This window comes from Chrysochloris asiatica, unplaced genomic scaffold (genome assembly GCF_000296735.1).
Source record: "Chrysochloris asiatica unplaced genomic scaffold, ChrAsi1.0 scaffold00101, whole genome shotgun sequence".
NCBI lineage: Eukaryota > Metazoa > Chordata > Mammalia > Afrosoricida > Chrysochloridae > Chrysochloris > Chrysochloris asiatica.
The window spans coordinates 10,265,222-10,283,595 of record NW_006408619.1 but is presented as its reverse complement, the minus strand read 5'-3'; the positions used below and the strand labels follow the sequence as shown (position 1 = coordinate 10,283,595).

Genomic DNA, 18,374 nt, shown 5'->3' with positions numbered 1-18,374 from the left:
TCCTTGTGGCTGAGTGTTCCTGAATGTGCTATTTTCCTGCCCTAAACTTACAGTCTTCTGACAGGAGCTGGAACAGAGGGGGATAGAGAACAGGGGGACGAGGGAGTGAGTTGCTGATAGGTTGGGCAGGGAGCGCAGAGGGCCCACCCAGCACACTGCCTTCTCTCATTCTGGCTTCCTGTCAGCAGCTGCACCTTGTGGGCCAGGGTCCCCTAGATGTGGGAGGCACAAAGTACACACAGCACAAGAGAGAGCTTGTGTTGTAGGCAACACAAAGATGGGAAAGAAAAAATAAATTAACTTTGAAAGACTCCCATTTGCTTAAAAAAAAAAAACAAGTTTCCAATATGGTCTTCAGTTCCCTTTTCAAATGTTCTTCCCTCAGAGCCTGCTGACTCTTGGCTGTTCCCATCCTCACATGGATACTTGTTAGAAAATACTTTTGCCTCGTCCCGCCCTCCACCCAAAGGTGGTCCTTGGCCTTCCCCTGAGGACAGCCCCTGTTGTCCTGCTCTCCCCTCACTTCAGAACTCTGTCAACTTTGTTCATGTTGGTGGCCCCAGCATAGCACCCCAGCTTAGCCCTGAGACCTGGGTGGCAGTAGCTGAAATCTACTTTAGGGACATGGCTTGGAAGAGTACTTCCAAACAGGATTGCAGGACACAGGCTTCTGGGGGCGGCTGGGCTCCACCTCACTTGCCTGCAGACCAAGGGCTGGGCCGCATGCACACCTGGCTTGAGGAGAGAGCGGTACCCGGAGGTAGAAGGCAGAGCGCCTTGCCTGGCTGTCATCGGCAGGGTGGGGAAGGGGACTCTTAGGTTTGGGCCTTTTACAGCACAAGGGCTGAGGAGGGGGTGTGTGTGGGTGAGTGCTGGCCAGCACAGGTGGATCAGTTATCCCTAGAGACAGGAATTGGCCAAGAAGAGAAGGCACGGCTCAAGTGATCTCTTCCTTCAGTGTCAGGGGGTCCAGGCCCCCCCAAAACCCATCATGGTTGCTGGGCCTAAGAGAACAGACCCCAAAGAGTCTGTGTCCCTGTGACCCATCCCAGTGTGGCCCCTTCAGCATTCCCTCCCACCCCCCACCCCCACGTCTCCTGTGCTATCTAGTCTTCCTGCATGGGAACGCTGGGGGGCCTGGCTCACAGCTGAGACCAGGAGTACAGTATCCATTGGCTCTCCAAGTCCCTAGTGGTGCAAACAGTTGTGGGGGAGGGGAGGGCAGGGCACAGTAGTAGCTTGTTTCTCAACCACAGGAGGTGTGTTCTGCACTCAGGACCCTCCTCCCCACAGAGGGGCGGCTGGGCGCTGCTATAGCACATTGTAGTAGGTCATCTCTTTCATGGCCTGCTGGGTGAGGATACTGGCCTCAGGCCCGTTCTCCACGCCTGTGTAGGCGTAGCTGTTCTCCTCGAAGTCTTCCATCTCCTGCTGGTTGTCAATCTCTGAGGGGTCAGTGCCTGTTAGCTCCATCATGGGGTCTGTGAAGAGAGGGGGCACAGTCAAACCTCTTCTGGGGAGCCGGTCACCCTCACTCGGGCAGCCGGTGAGCTTTCTGAATAAAAGACTTCCTAACATGGCTTCCAGAGAATTCTTAGCCAACAGCCTTCCAGCTTTCTCCAAGTCCTCACAGTGGAGCCCAGCAGGCCTGGCCTTAAAGTCCTCTTGGGACCTATGTCACGTGATCATGGCAACCTCATGCATAGGGAATGAAGTGCTATCTGACCCTGCACCACCCCGGTTAGTCAGTTGCAGATTGGACCACTGTGATCCACTGGGTTTTCCTTGACTGATGTTTGAAAGTAGATTAGTTTGGAAGCACAGTTGAGCATCATAGCTGCACATAAGCCCCCAGTGACACGGGGGTGGGGGCCGTGGTCGGGAATTGAACTCAGATTACCAGCATGAAAGGTAAGAATACTGAGACCACTGAGCCCCCAAGTCACTGTTGTTGGTTACCATTGAGTGGATTTGGATTCACGGCAACCCCAAGTGTGTGAGTAGAACTGCTCCATGGGGTTTTTAAGGCTAGGATCTTTCTGAAGCAGATCACTAGGGCTTCATCCACAGAACCTCTGGATGGGTTCAAACTACTTTGGCTAATAGTTGAGTGCTTAACCTTGGTGCCACCCAGTGAGGGAATCCCCCGAAGTCACTGAGCCCTGGTTATTCATTCCGTGTGGTATCAGGCACCCTAGCCTACACCACACTACCTCTCTCCACAACTGTTGTTCTTTAGCACCCACTGCGTGCCAGGCATCACATACATCATCTTAGGGATCCTCACAGCAGCCCCATTTAGCAGATGAAAAGGCTGAGGCGCAGAGAGGTTAATCAACTTGCCCAAGTTGCACATGGACCTGGCTCTGGGAGTTCCAGAGCTGCTGCTTTGAACCACTGTGCTTCTCTGCCCCGAATCACTTGAGGAAGACGTTTCTCCTCTGACTTCTTGCCAGGCTTGGTGCTTGAAATCAGTTCTGCCCAGTGCTGTCCTTGGACCTTTCTTTCTGAGAACAAACAAAAACCCAAGGCAGAAACTCTTTAAGAGCCCTCTTTACCAAATTGAAATCTCACTGTATCACTTACAGCTGGGTGGTTCAAACAGGCTCTACTTGACTAGTGGTTATGAGTCGGGCTGCGAACCTCCAGGCCAGCAGTTTTGAAACTACCAGCAGTTCTGCAGGAAAAAGATGAGACTGTCTGCTCCTGTAAAGATTTACAGCCTGGGAAACCCTACACAGGGTTGCTATGAGTCGGAAGTGACTCCGCAGCACATAACCACCAATAGCCTAAAGGTTGGCAGCTCGAGCCCATTCAGTGACACCTTGGCGACCTGCTTCTTTTAAAGACAACAGCCAAGAAAACCCAGAGGAGTTCTACTTCTAACACGTGGGCTCGCCAGGAGTTAGAATCAACTCGATGGCAGTGGGTTTTTTGTTTTGTTTTAATAAAAGCCAGAGTCATTCCTCCACGAGGAGGGCTGGTGCTGCCTTCCAGTGAGTTAGGGAGGAAGCCCACAGCCTGATCCTGGGTCCCGGGAGCCAGACTCCATGTGCATTCTGCTGCCTCCACGGAGATGTGAAGTGACCCCAGATGTGAAAGCAAACCCCACCCAAGGAACTGTCCCCGATAAGTCTCAGACAGGGTTTCAAAACCTCAGTACCACTGACATTTTGGACTGGGTAATTGTTTTGAGGAGTCCTGGTATGGCGCTGCAGGATAATGCATTGACCATAAGGTCAGCAGTTCAAACCCACCAGCTGTTGGAATCGACTCAGCAGCATCTAACACTTGTTTTCAGGGCTGTCCTGTGTATTGTAGCAGATTTAGCAGCATCCCTAGCCTCTACCCACTAGATAGCACCCCTATCCCCAATTGTGACAAACAAATTTCTCTAGGCATAGCTAATAGTGAGGACCTGTGGTCTCAAGAGTTCCATCTCTTGCCAGGAATAGCCATGTGACCCAATTCTGGCCAATAAATTTGGTTTGAGAGCGCTAAGGAGAGTGGGTTGGCTCTCCCACTGGATGTAAGGAATGTGACTGGCAGCCATCTCGTGACCATGGGGAAAACCACAACTGTCTAGCCTGATGCCATCATTGAGGGCCTGAGCCTACTTCCTTATTTAAGCCAGTGTGAATGGAGCGTTAATTTGTGCCCAAACCCTGCTGACATATTCGTGAGTCTTCCTGGCTTTACACAGCATTACCAGCTGTCTCAAATCTTACAGACGCCATGCTTCTTCCTCAAAATCTAGTACCACAGCCGACAGTATACAAGTAATTAGGAAAATAAGCCTCTCCCCGCGCTCAGTTAATTTTTTTATTAACTCGGTTTGTCCCATCCAGTTGACCCCAAGGAATAGTTTGTAACAACATTCTTTACAAAGATAGGGCTCCACCTCCCCAAAGAGCAGCCCATAGATTACTAGTTGGCTCTGTCTAGAATGTAGCTGCCTGCAGGCTTGACACTTGTCCAGGAGAAAGGTTTCTGAGACCCAGGCTGTGAGAGGCAGGTAGCCTTGAGTCAGAGCCAGTCCATGGTCAGCCTGCCTACTCTCCACTGACCACCCACTGGGCGTCTCTGCCCCAAATCGCCTGAGGGAGAAGTTCCTGCCAGGACTGGTGTTAAACCACTAGTTCACACAACCACTTGTTCCACACAGTGCTATCTTGGGCCCCTCTCTGAAAACAAACACAAACTGACGGCAGATAGTGAATGAAGAAGGTGTTAGGTTACCACCCTCATAGGGAAAGAGCTTGCACCTTTCAAGGCCCATTCCACCCTCCCCAGCTGGAAGCAGGTGTAGAGGAACAGTCCTGCGATGGCTTCAGTTCTGCTCCTATTGCTCCTGCAGGTTAGCTACATGGCGGACCCACTAGGGTCATGGCTCTCAAAACTCTGCATCTGAACCACCACTGGGTAGTTGGCGTCACGAGTCCCTGGGTAGTTGGTGTCAATGGTTAAACATTTGGCCCCTAACCTCTATGTTGGAGGCACCATGGAAGAAAGGTCTAATGATCTACTTCCAAAAAAGTCAGTCATTGAAAACCCTATGGAGAGGTCCTCTGGCAAGATGATGGACTAGGCAGACGCTCTACATGAACCCTCTACAACAAAGATAGAAGAAACCAAGTAAAACAGACATAGATGAAAATTCTGGTACCCTGAACTTCCAAAGAAAGGTTAGCGGGGTGGAGGGAGTGCTTGCTGGGAGGAGAGGCTGAGCAGGGACAGTGAGAGAGGGAGACTGGCGAACGGCTTGTCTGACGCAGCTCCACCATGTGTGCAAAACAGATCCACACAGCTAATGGAAAATACGTGCTTTCTTTCTCCCCCAACACTCCCCTGATGACCAGAGTGTGACCAACCCCCACACTCATCCACCCTCAGCACAGAACCTGCCCTCCGGGAGTTCAGAGCCACATGGTTGGAAGCGATGCCAACACGAGCTGCATTACTTTGGTGCCTGGACTCACATGGGCTCGGCTCCAGACCTACAAAATGTGCAGAGCCATCAGACCAGCATTGAACTAGTCACCTTGCCCCCAGCTTCTCTGTGGTCATAACAGACACTAAAACCAGCTCCATCAAGGGCCCCAAGGAGCTACTTCTGGACTGAGTGCCCAGAGCACAGATAACACCAAAGCCAATGGCATGCCCTCCATCTAGGGCCACATCCCTTCCACAACCACCTCGTGAGCTCCTGGAATTGCAGAACCCACCAACAGATTTCTTCCCTCCAGGACCAACAACTGCACTGTTTGTTTTTACAAATATGACAAACCTCAGCTCATACAAAGAAACAAGAGAGAATGTTTCAAACAAATGACCAAGATGCAGAGCCAGGAAATGAGTCTGAGAAAGAAAAGGTAATGGAACTAACGAAAGAAGAGTGAATTCCATACCTGCAGATAGAGAAAGATCGAAGAAAGTAAGGAGATCACAATAAAAACTTTTGAAGATTTTAGAATTCTACAAGAACAGACAGACAATACAAAACAGTTTTGAAACAATACAAAACCTGCGGTTAAAAATGCAGACGATTAATACGAAGCTTTCAGAAATAGACAATACGTGGAAAGGACACAGCCATGGAAGCCCGAGTGAGTGAGCTTGTAGAGAAATCTCTCAATAGTAAGCTAGAAAACAATCAAAAAAACAATGAAAAACTCTGAAGAAAGCTTAAGAGTTATGTGGGACACCATGAAGAGGAACAACTTACGGGTGATCAGAATTCCTGAACAGAAAGAGAAAAGCACTGGGAAAACTGTCCAAGAGTAAATGGAAGAAAATGTCCCTAATATGAAAGATGAGAAGATAAGTGTACAAGAAGCTGAACGAACCCCCAAACAGGATAGATACCAATAGAAAATCACCAAGACATATCATAATCAACCTTTCCAAAATCAAAGACAAGGAAATGAAGCCTGGGTGCAGTTCAGGAAAAACGAAAGGTTACCTACAAACAAGAATCAGTAAGACTAAGCTTTGATTTCTCAGCAGAAATCACACAGGCAAGAAAGTAATGGCATTATGTATATAAAACTCTGAAACAAACAAAAAAATGATGGCCAACCAAGAATCATTTTCCCAGCAAAGTTGTTCCTTGAATACAACAGGGAAATTATGACATTTTCTGATAAACAGAAATTAAAGGAATTTGTAATGACCAGACCAACTTTACAAAAAATGCTAACGGGTGTTCTCTTTGGACCGAAAACCAACAACAGCAGATAATGTGAGTTTACCATACATGGTAACACTACCCAGAACTCAATCCAGATGTGGTGGTGGTGGTGTGCAGTGGAGTCGGTTCCGACTCACAGCGACCCTGTACAGGGTTTCTGAGGCTGTAAATCCTTATGGGAGCAGAAAGCCTCATCTTTCTCCTGCAGAACTAATGGTAGTTTCGAACTGCTGACCATGAGGTTAGTAGATATAAAAGTATTTAAAGTAAAACAAACTTACAGGACAGAAAACAGGGAACCAGAAATATGTACAATGAAATCAACTACAAAACAAAAAGAGGGAATAGTGTAGATACAGAACTTCCAAATGGCAAGGGAGTCACAGATTTCAAGATACAATACTGTTTTAAACAAGGAAAAAATGTTACAGGGTAACTTAAACATTAACACATCAGAAATGAAAATGACAAGAAAATCCATACACAAAATTAACTCAGCATAGAAAATTATGTGGAATGAAAACCCCAGCAGCACCATAAAAAAACAGAAAAAATGGCATCATTTCGTACCTATTGATAATTACACTAAATGTGAATGGATTAAACTATACCAGCCAAGAGACAGAGAGAGCAGAACAGATAAGAAAACAGGATCCTTCAAAATGCTGTCTACAAGAGACACATCAAAAAGATGGAGACAGTTTGACTGGTCATGAACAGAAGAATGGTTAAACAAACTTTGGTATATACAATGAAATACTACAAAATGTTGAAGAATAATGATGAAACACCTCACAACATGGTTGAAACTAGAGGACATTATGCTGAGTTAGTCACAAAAGGACAAATATTTTTATGAGATCAATGTTGTAAAAAGTTAAAAAATGTTTTCTTGATGAAAGAAACAATCTCTGATGTTGGGAGGTGGGGGAAGGGAAAATTATTCATGGGCTAGAGGGTAAGACACATGTTAACATGGGTGGCAGGGCAGGCAATATACAAAAAGAGGGAGGTCAGCCAATGAAAGCTAAAGGTAGCGGGAGACACAGGGAGGAATGCAAATGTTGAGTCAAGATAAATGTTGGTACATGGAGGGAATTGTGACCATAGAGTGAAGCCAAGTGTATGGTTTGTTGAATGTAAATCTGATGATTTGCTCTGTAAACCTTCATTCAATTCACAATAAAAAGCTAGAAAAACAAAAACCTGGTGAACAGTTCTACTCTGACACACAGGGGGTCACCATGAGTTGGATTTGACTCGATGGCAACTGTTTATTAATTTTTAAAAAGATCCCTGATCCCAGCCCAGATCAAATACATTAGAATCATTCAGGAATCCGACTCAGACCTCAGTGTTTCTCAGATACTCAGGTGATCCTAGCGGGCAGCCAGGTTTGAGAGACAGTCTATTAGCAGCTGGATCAATGGGTCACAGTGTGAGGTTGCTGAGCCAGCAACCTCAGCAGCATCTGGGAAACTTGAGGGACACACAAATTCTCTGGGGTTGTTTAAACAAGTCCCCCAGGTAATTCTGGTACATACTGAGGATGGAGAAGCACCACTCGAGTTCCATGCTCCCCAACTTTACTGTGTATATAAATCACCAAGGGATCCTTTTTCAAGGAATGCAGAGTTTGATTCAGTTGGTCTGGGGGGTGTGGCTGAGATTCTGTAACCCTGCAAGGTTCCCAGGTGATGCCAATGTGGCTGGGCCTCACACCACATTTGGAGTAGCAAGAAGTTACACAGAGCATTTCTATTCAGCCAAGAGGGTTTTATCCTCACAAACCAGATCAACTGTAATAGACAACTCAGGCTATTCACTGGTCAGCCCAACTAAAACCAAGACCAGGGTTTGTAAAGTCGTCCTTCAACACCTGACTGGTGTCCAGGATATGACGTCAAGGCAACTTACTCACTGCAGGGCACCAGAAAGTCAGACGGTTCTAGTCTGCAAAAGGAGACTTGAAGTTCGGTCAGCGCCCCCTATTCCCCGGGGAAGCCTCTAAAGTACCCCTCTCCCAGGAGGCCAGAGAGACTAGCAGTTAGGTCTGCAGGGACCTGGTAGTGGCTTTGCTATTGGTGATAAGGGGGAGAGGCTCTCCCTAATACCTATAGCAAACAGCCCCAGAGATGGATTACCCAGTAAGATAAATACAGCCTATTTGTGTGTACTTACTAATCTGTAAACTACCAGCTGTTCCGCGTGAAAGATGAGGCATTCTGCTCTCGTAAAGATCTGCAGCCTCGGAAACCCTGTGCTGGATCACTATGAGTCGGAACCGACTCCACAGTACTTAACAACAACTAATCTGTAGCTAACGGGTTCACAGGTTTTCCACCACATCTTTGATAGTTCGCTACAAATTAGTAAGCAAGCATAAATTAGTCTGTTATTACCTTGCTTACTGGTTACAGAAATTGTAACTTTGAAAAGAAGCTTTGATTCTGTAGGAAGGTGCTGTGGGGTTGGGAGACAGACAGACAGACATGCCCGGCAGACGCAGAAGTATAACCTGATGTGGTGAGAAGTGAAATTGTTCAATACAGATTAGTAAGCAAGCACAAGTAAGCAAGCCTGTGCTTACCTTGTTTATTGGGTAAGCAGATGCTGGACAGCCCGTGACTTCACCCACCAACTCTGAAGTATATATATAGAGTCCTCTCTGGAAATCTCTCTTAGGCTTTTAAGACTCTCATCTGAGCCTGTGGGTTACTCTTCAATAGGCACCATGAACAGTGTGAGTGATAATGTTCCACTCTTTGCCCTGGCTACTGGGAAGCTCAGCGCTCACCTCTGAACATCCATAATGTACTTAGAGTTGTGATCTCACCTGACTCTGCCTTACCTTTTTGGCTACCATTTCCCCACCCACTGTTTTAAGTGCTAGCTCACGGTAATGAGATGAAGCTGTCTACTACTTCCTGTGTGTTGTGACCGTCTTGCATGAGTTACCTAAGTGTCCTCAGTCCTTTAAATTCTGCAGCTGTAAAATGGGGATAATCATAGACCCAACCTCATTGCGAGGATCCCATGAGTTAATAAAGGCCTGGCACACAGGTAGCACTCAATAACCGTTAATTATTATTTTTATTATTGTTTATGTCAGCCCACTGAAGTCTTCTGTAGAATACAGAAACATTCCATTACTGTCAGCATGACCACCTTCCAGGCTTCCCCCTCTCCAGACCTGTGCCTCAGCCTTTGCAAGCCTCCCCATGTCCCCAGCTGGACAGCTCCTGCCACGTCCGCCACGTGTGGCCCACCCACCTTGGCTGTCCAGGCAGATGTCCATAACGCCATGCTTGACCTTCATGTGCCGGCTCAGGTTGCCCTTGAGATTAAACTTGCTAGAGCAGTAGGGGCATTTGAAGGGCTTGCTGCCCGCGTGCAGGTGCATGTGGCCCAGCAGGTTGTACATCCGGTTGAAGGACTTCCCACACACCTAGAACAACCGACCAGGTGTCATGAGTCTGCCCTCCCTGAACCCTAAGCCCACTCTCACCTGCAGGTGAGAATCCCATTCACCGGGCAGTATACTAAGCTTGGTCCCTTCTGTTGCTTTTCCCTGCCCTCCTTGAACTTGAGGTTATCAGAAAACCCGGGCTGGATCTCTGACTGCACTGAATCTGGGACTTGGCATTTTCACTGACCCCTCCCCCGCTTTCAAGAAGCACTTCAGCAGCGGCCTAGGATTTGAACCCCAACCAGTCCTGGGGCCTGGCCACCTGGTACCTTGCATTTGAATGGCTTGACAGGCGAGTGTACAATCATGTGAGTCTTGAGGGTCTGCTTTTGCACGAAGGTCTTGAAGCAGATGTGGCATTGGTAGGGCCGGACACTGGTATGGATCAGCATGTGCCGCTTCATGTTCGCTTGCAGGGTGAACTCCCGGCCACACACCTCACACTTGAACTCCTTCACACCCTGCAGAGGTGGAGGACAGTGGGCTCAGCCTCAGAAGTGACCCTTCCTGAGTCACTAGAGACTGAACCAGTATTAGTGATTGAAAGCACAGGGCAGGATACTGTCATGATGAACAAAAATCGGCAGGCCTGTACAACTGAGTGTAAATGATGGACTTCAGTTAACAATAAAGTATCCATATTGGTTTATCAATGGCAGGATGCTAATAATAGAGGCCCATCATGTGCAGGAAGGACTCCTGGTGTGGCACTGTTAGATCAACACCGGACTGCAAACAACAAGGTCAGCAGTTCAAACCCACCTGCTGCTCTTTGGAAACTCTATACAGGGTCACTATGAGTCGGAACTGACCCACCAGCACATTAACAATAACAAATGTGCAAGGGAAGAAAGGGGCTATATGGAAACTTCCTGAAGTTTTTCTATACACCTAAAACTGTTCTAAAAAACACCAGTTGGTGTCCACTCTGACTCACAGTGACCCCAAGGGTGCAGAGCAGAACGGCTCCACGGAGTTCCCAAGGTGTAACCTTTTCTAAGCAGGCTGCCAGGCACGGTTCCCAAGAGCCCTGTGGGTGGGTTCGAACTGCCAACCTTTAGGTTAGTGGTTGAGTGCTTAACCATTTGCTTTAACTATGAACTCCTGCTCTAAAAAATAACAAAACAAAACAAAGCAAAAACCAGGCAAATTCATTTAAAAATCACACAAAAAAACACTAAGAGAACATTTGGGCAGCCGGGCTACTTGTTCCAGGGGAACCTTCCAGTACTAGGCACAAATGTAGTTAAGTGCCTTCGAGTCAGTTCTGACACATAGTGACCCTGGATAGGGTTTCTGAGGAGCAGCTGGTAGGTTTGAACTGCCAACCTTGTGGTTAGCAGCCCAGTGCTTTTTTCCTACAGCGCCACACCAGGACTCCACTAGGCAAAAATTATTAAGTGTCATCGAGTCAGTTCTGACTCATGATGACCCTCTGTAAGGTTTCTGAAGAGCAGCTGGGGAGTTTGAACCCACAGCTCCACAGCAGGCAAAAATAGGCTATGTCTTATTGGTCCTCCCCACACATGGCTTCCCTCCTGCCCATTAGGCCAGGTGTGTATATTGAGGGCTACACCAATCAATGCTCAGACATTGTTTGTTTGTTCGTTCCAATGCAGCACCACACCGGGCACCAGGGGTCTGTGGTCACGAAGACCCAGCCCTGGCCTAGTGCCTGTGGACGGTTCTCTGTACTGATTCTTGGTGGTCTTTTTGGTTTACATATCCCAAGGAGAACATAATTTAACACTATGGGCCCTCCTCTCCACCCCAGGTAAAATGACAAGCATTTAGGTCTACGTAGAATTTTCAGCCCCTCCCTTAGAGAGCATCCTAAGTTTTCCACTACGATAAGAGCCACCTGTGGGATTTATTGACCCTCCCTGGAGAGTCAGATTCAGTAGGGACTGGGGGTTTTCCTAATTAATAATTTTCCCCCAGGTGAGACTTATTGATGTCATTTGCAAAGCCCAGAGACACAGCCTCCAGGTGAAAGTCCTCTGGTTTGGACTGTCAATATGCTTTTTCTTGGATCCGAGATGAAACTTCCTTTTCCCTCAGCAGGAAACAGTACCGTGTGCTCAGTAGGTCCAAATGATTGCAGATGGATAAAAGCTAAGAAAGCGGTTCTTTCTTTGCTGAGTAATTCAGCAGCAAGCCAGAGAGGCAAACACATGTGTTTATGGTCACAGCTGCTGTTCTAAATGCTTGCTTGATACCAAGTTTTGTATTTAATAGTTCCCTTGTCTGTCTCTTTCTCGCATCGGGTAGACACTCCACTCGACACACCATACATCTGTGTGACCACCAGGGGGCTCTGCCTTTTGGGAGTTTACCCTGAGTACGTGGGTTGGTTATATGAAGAAAAAAACTGTGGCATCAGGATTGGAGGAAGACTCATTAACAACCTGTGATATGCAGATGATACAACCTTGCTTGCTGAAAATGAAGAGGACTTAAAGTATTTACTGATGAAGATCAAGGAGCACAGCCTTTAGTATGCATTGCATCTCAATGTGAAGAAAACAAAAATCCTCACCACTGGACCAATAAGCAACATTCTTATCAATGAAGAAAAGATTGAAGTTGTCAAGGACTTCATTTTTCTTGGATCAACTATCAACATTCACGGATGCAGCAGTCAAGAAATCAAATGCCGTATTGCATTAGGCAAATCTGCTGCACAAGACCTTTTTAATGTGTTGGAGGACAAAGATGTCAGCTTGAGGACTAAGGTGCGCCTGACCCAAGCCATGGTATTTTCAATAACCTCATATGCATATGAAAGCTGGGCAGTGAATAAGGAAGACCATAGAAGAATTGATGCCTTTGAGTTGTGGTGTTGGAGGAGAATACTGAAAGTGCCGTGGGCTGCCCATAGAACCAACAGATCTGTGATAGAAGAAGTACAGCCAGAGTACTCCTTGGAGGCCAGGATGGCCAAACTTTGTTTCTCATACTTCAGACATATTGTCAGGAGGGACCAGTTGCTGGAGAAGGATATCATGTTTGGTAAGGTGGAGGGTCAGAGAAAAAGAGGAAGACCCCTACCGAGATGGATTGGCAGCATCAGTGGGCTCAAGTGTGGCAATAATAGTGAGGTTGGCCCAGGATAGGGCAGTGTTTTGTTCTTGCTGTGCATAAGGTTGTTATGAGTCAGCACTGACTCAATGACACCTAACAACAACAACAACACGTGGTATACGCATCTTACAAATTTAGGCTGATGACAGGGAATGTTTTCATTTTTCTTAGCCTCTAATTTTTGCTTTCCACTTTTCTTTGTAGTTTTACTTATCTTTTAATACTATTAGAGGAGAAAGATGGCCAGCATGTAGCATATAAACTAGCACTCTGTATTCGGACCCCCTGCAGACATCAATAATCGATCATGACGTTTTACTGTGGAGTCCAGACTCAGCTTCAGAACCCTTCTGAACGTTACACAGTAGGAAGATTCTACAAGCCTATAGGCACCTGCAATAAAACTTGCAAGTCATCCCAGTTCTAGCAGAAATCGTTCCCAGGGGTGGGACACTTGGATTGTTGGTCTGGCAGGCTGTTACTTCCCCATTCAAGATCCTGCTGAAGTTTGACCTGGAGCAACCCTAAGCCACCACTGAGCACTGCTGAGTGAGGACTACATGAGGGAACTGAAAAACTCTGTAGAAAAATGGATTGAAAAGATCATGGAATTTTCCCACAAATTTTTAAAAGCCCCCTTGTATATATGTCCCGCTTTCAAGAATTAACTTGGTTGGATATGGGGTGGAAACCATGGGGCAGCCAAGTGCCAGAGGAAGATTTCGGTCCACGTGCCTGGTCGGAGGGGTGGTGCTGTCCGGAAGGCAGGATGGCTTGTGGACTGACGGGAGGGAGAGGCATGCAGAGAGAAAGGGTCAAGGGGTCAAAGGAACATAGTGAATTAGACTCATTCGTTCATCTTAACAAACTTCTAGGTTAGCCATATTCTAGAACCACTTGTGCCTTTCCATAACAAATGCTTTTCCTGACATCACCTCCCTTTGAAGGAGTCTTGGTGTGGTGCTATAGGATAAGCAGTGGACTGCTAACCACAAGGTTGTTAGTTCAAACCCACCAGAGTCAGCTCTCCTGGAAAACCCTATACAGGGTCGCTATGAGTCCGATCTGACCTGATGGCATTTAACAACATCCCTTTTCAAAAATGAAATACTACGGGGCTTCAAAAAGTTTGGGGGAAAATGGAATAGAAAGATGATGAAATTTTTTTACCAACTTTTAAAAGTCCCTTACATGTCCTGGTGGTAGTGTTAGAGAAGCACTGGGCAGCTGACCATAAGATTAGCAATTTTCTCTGTAGGAGAAAAATAAGGCTTTCTGTTCCCATACAGATTTACATCCTTGAATACCCTATACAGGGTCCTAAGTTTTTTTATTTTTTAAGTATAAAGAGCCTTTTTCTAAAGGGTGCAGTTAAAGTACCAGGTTCCGATATATTTTGTAATTATGAGGCACTAAGGGAGCTCATCCTGGTGTGGCGCTGTGGGCTAATGCGTCAGACTGCAAAGTCGTTTGAACTGCAAGGTCGGTGGTTCAGGCTTACCAGCTGCTCCTCGGAAACCCTATACAGGGTCGCTATGGGTTGGGACTCTATGGCACTTAACAACAACAACAACAAGGGAGCCCTGTATACCTCTGACCATCTCCAGGGCCACGGTTCTCCCGTCTCTAAAACAGGGAAATCGGGCGACTTGAGAATCAGTTGAGTCTCACACTGTGCTCCTTTATCCTTCAGGGGCTCTTCAAACACTTGAATTTTTGGCCTTTTTAAGGTAAAGTAAGTGAAGTTTTACTACTTAAAAAAGTAATTTCAATGATAAATTTGTTTCTAATACTCATCCAGATAATAAGCAGCGGGGGGGGGGACGGGACGGGACGGGACGGGCAGCACGGGCTGGGACCGCGCAGGAGTGGAGGGACAGGGTCAAGGCCGGGGGCAGCCCAGGGCAGGTGGTCTGACCTTGTGGGTGAGCGAGTGCTGCTTGAGGTGGTGGACCTGGCTGAACTCCATGCCGCACTCGGTGCACACGAAGGGCCGCACGTTCTGGTGCTTGAGCATGTGATTCTGCAGCTGGCTTCGGTAGTGGAAGGACTTGTCACACTCGAGGCACTGGTAGAGGGTGGGGCCCTGGTGGGAGGCCAAGTGGCGCTTGAGCTGGGTCAGGGTGGAGAAGTCCAGGCCACACTCGACACAGACGTGGCAGCGGCCATTCTCATGCTTCACCTCGTGGGCCTTGAGCTCGCTGGGGTAGGCGAAGCCGCGGCCGCAGAAGTGGCAGCTGTAGGGCTTCACCTCTGAGTGCAGCAGCATGTGGCGCTTGAGGTGGCTGGTCTGCGTGAAGGCCTTGTGGCACACCTGGCACTTGTGGGGCCGCGTGCCCTGGTGCGTCAGCAGGTGCGTCTGCAGATGGCTGGGCTGCTTGAAGAGCTTGCTGCAGTGTGGACAAGAATGTGGCTTAATGCCATTGTGGCCCAGGATGTGTGTCACCAGGTTGTACTTGGACGTGTAGGACTTCTCACACATGCGGCACTGCCAGCGCTTCTGACGGTCGCCTGCCTCCACCAGATAGGAGTCGTCGATCTGCACGTTGATGTCCAGGCGGTCCAGCTGGGCCTTCTTATGGCGCTCCACCGTTGAGCCCCCATTATCCGTCTCGAACTCACCTGTCTCCTGCCACACAAAGCCTTGCTCTGGCTTCACGGGCTCTGGCGACTCCATGGTGGGGGCCTCGGGGTCACTCAGGGGAGCCAGGTGTGGGGGCTCGAAGCCGCACTCAGTGGGCATGGCCTCAGCCCCAGGCAGTGCCATGCTGGGCTCGGGATAGCCATCCTGGGCTGGATCAGGGAAGTGAGGGTCGTACGAGGCCACGTCCAGCTCTGGCCGTGGGGCTCGGGGCAGGTGCCGGAGTGTCCGGGGCTTGCGACTGAAGGCGCTGAGGTCAATCATCTTGACGGCACTGCTCTGCACCAGGGCCTCGCAGCCGCCACTGGCCACCTGGGCAGGGACCTCTGCCGGGCCTGTCTCCTTGTCTTCTCCAGACACCGATACCTCGTATACCTCCTGTTCCTCCTCCTCCTTCTCGAACTTGACTTTGGGCACCAGGCGCACGGGGGGCCGCGTCTTCCGCCTGGTATGCTTCTCAAAGGCCGCCTCTACTTCCAGCACCTCTTCCTCTGCTGGCTCCTCCAGGGACCTCCCATTGCAGGCCAGCTGGTAGACATCAGGGCCAGGAGGCCCAGTCTCCCCGATTGGCGCCCCGGCGAGCTCGGGCCCCAGATCCGGGTAGAAGGCCTCAGCGCTTATGGTGGCTCCAAAGAGCTCATTTTCCGAGACCAGGCCCAGCACAGCAGCTTGAGCCAAAGACAGTACCACCACGGCGTCCGTCTGTGTCCCTGAGTCCATGAAACCCTCCATCCCGTGGCGGCTGGCTAGGAGGGCATCCCTGTAGGGGAGAAAGGGACGTTAATATTGAATGCTATGCAGACAGACACACATGTAGCACAAATGTAGGATTAGGTCTCATTTTAGGTGGGCTTGGGCTCGACACCTTCCTACTCCTGCCTTGGGAACGGGTATCACTTGTAATTTAACAAGGAGCATTGAGACCTTTGGAGAGCACAGTGGCTTCACAGGATAAGCACTGAACTTCAAAACACAAGGTCTGTGGTTGAATCCCACCAGTCGCTCTGTGAGAGAAAGATGAAACTTTCGGCTCCCACAAAGATGTACAGCCTCGGAAACTCCTTACAGGGTAAGTTGTGAGTCAGAACAGACCCAAGACACTGAAAAACATCTCCCCTCTCTCCCTCGGGGACCCTGGTAAGCCCTGCCCTTTGCCAGTCTCAGTTCCCCACATCTGGAAACCAGTGGACTTCCTTCCCTGGTTCTCAAGCTACATTCCTCGGTCCTTCAGGGATTCCTAGAAAATTCTATTCAAAATGACAAAACATAAAGATTTAAACCCACTTACTCAAAAATATATCCCATCCCAACACATTGAATAACTGCTGGCTTTGCTAAGTAGTTACTTTTACACAGGTCTTGAAACAACGGTCACCATTTGCTAAGGCTCGGCTGTATGAACTTTAAAACTTTTAAAGTATATATACTGGGGGTGAAAATAAGGCAACATTAAAAAAAAATAACAAATTCGGCACTAAGGCTGATCTTAGCAGCTACCAAGCATCAACCCTGATGTGAAACATCTGTGTCTACCAAAACAGATTCTTGATCAGTGAAATGTTACCTATTTAAATATCTGAATTTACAACCATAAGTAAAACATTCAGCTGTTATTAATTTGCGCATTAGTGTTCCAAGTAAGATTTGATTTGAAAGAAGGGCTTTTGTGACTGTTAACAGTGTTTGGGAGTCCTAGTGTGGCTCTGTGGGTTAATTTAGCGCTAGACTGCAAAGTCAGTTTGAACCACAAGGTTGGTGGTTCAAGCTCACTAGCCGCCTCTCAAAAACCCTCTGAGTCACTATGAATCAGAACTGACTTGATGGCACTTAATAACAAGAGTGTTTGAGACAACTGTCAAAAGGAAATGCAAAACGGACTCCCAGGTTCACCGCCACAGACTCTGCTGAAAACAAACCCAAATCAGTTGCTGTCTAGTTGCCTCCAACTCACAGCAACCCCATGTGTGAGAACAGGGTTGTACTCTGTAGGGTCTTCAGTGGCTCATTTTTTAGTAGATGGTCAGGTCTTTCTTTCATCTGCGGTACAGCTCTGAGTAAGCTAGAACTTCTACCGGGTTAGCACCCACCGAAAGCCCATGGTCATCAAGTCAGTTCCGACCAACCGCCATTCTATGTAGGGTTTCCAAGGGTGGACACTTTTAGGGTGCAGAAGGCCACCTCTTTTTCGGAGTGGTTGGTGGATTCGAACTGTTGACCTTGTGGTTAACAGCCCACTATGCCCCTGGGCTCCTTTCTTCTAAAACCCTGCAGACACAGTGCTTTTCCCTCTCTATGGGCCCCAGCTGTATTAGCACACACGCCACTCCCAAGAAGTCTGTGCCCCCAGCCTTTGTGCACGTGGGTTCCTCCACCTGGGGCACCCGCTCCCCAACTCCAGGAGCTCTGGCTCCTCCTGCCTGCAGCCTCCCAGGCAACCTTCAAGTCCACCTGTTTGCAGGGCCTTCCAGCCCCAGCCTCGCACATCTCCAGCTTCCCTAGGTCTAGGGACTTCCTCCATGAGCAGCGACAGCTGCCTCAGCCATGACCGGAAGGACCTGCCCCTGGCTCCATGTCTGGTACAAAGTGCTCCACAGATGGGGAAAGGCATTCCTGGGGTAACTCTGCCTGCCTGGCCTGCTCTCCTGCCTCCGTGTCGGTGTCTCCCGGGGTCAGGGTCAGCCTTGATGACGCTTCCTCAGGAAACCTGCTCATTCTGCCTGATGCTGCTCTCCTCCCCCACGGCCCAGGGCAGCTTCCCCTTCCTGAAGCCGGCTAAAAATACCCCAGACAGGAATTAGCCTCCTTGAAACCCACACTAAAGATTAAACTATTAAGCTTAAAGTGGGGCTTTCAAAGGAAATCTTTGACGTGGGGTTCAGGTCCATCTGGAACATGCTGGAAGGGCTAAAGCTGCCTCAGAATCTGCATTAAAAGAGTCTCAAGCTCTGTTCCTAGCCATGTGACTAAGCAAAGTCACTTCTGAGCCTCGG

General features: G+C 48.5%; 1 protein-coding gene across 1 annotated transcript; it reads right to left on the bottom strand.

The window, feature by feature from the left end:
* Positions 1-1,311: 1,311 nt before the first annotated feature.
* On the bottom strand, positions 1,312-16,137 carry ZNF710 (zinc finger protein 710). The gene is made up of 4 exons (XM_006867129.1): positions 14,662-16,137; positions 9,929-10,120; positions 9,464-9,638; positions 1,312-1,481 (listed from the first exon to the last, which is right to left on the bottom strand). Exons 1-4 carry the CDS (start codon positions 16,114-16,116, stop codon positions 1,312-1,314), a joined length of 1,992 nt encoding a protein of 663 aa, XP_006867191.1. The 5' UTR covers positions 16,117-16,137.
* Positions 16,138-18,374: the final 2,237 nt, after the last annotated feature.

Bases quoted from the DNA above. Each gene is read 5' to 3' on its own strand.
- ZNF710 (XM_006867129.1), bottom strand. From the start codon at position 16,116: ATGGAGGGTTTCATGGACTCAGGGACACAGACGGACGCCGTGGTGGTA. The intron at 9,639-9,928 runs GTACCAGGTGGC...CGGTTGTTCTAG, and splicing joins TCAAGCCATTCAAATGCAAG to GTGTGTGGGAAGTCCTTCAA. The intron at 1,482-9,463 runs GTGGGTGGGCCA...CTCTCTTCACAG, and splicing joins CATCTGCCTGGACAGCCAAG to ACCCCATGATGGAGCTAACA.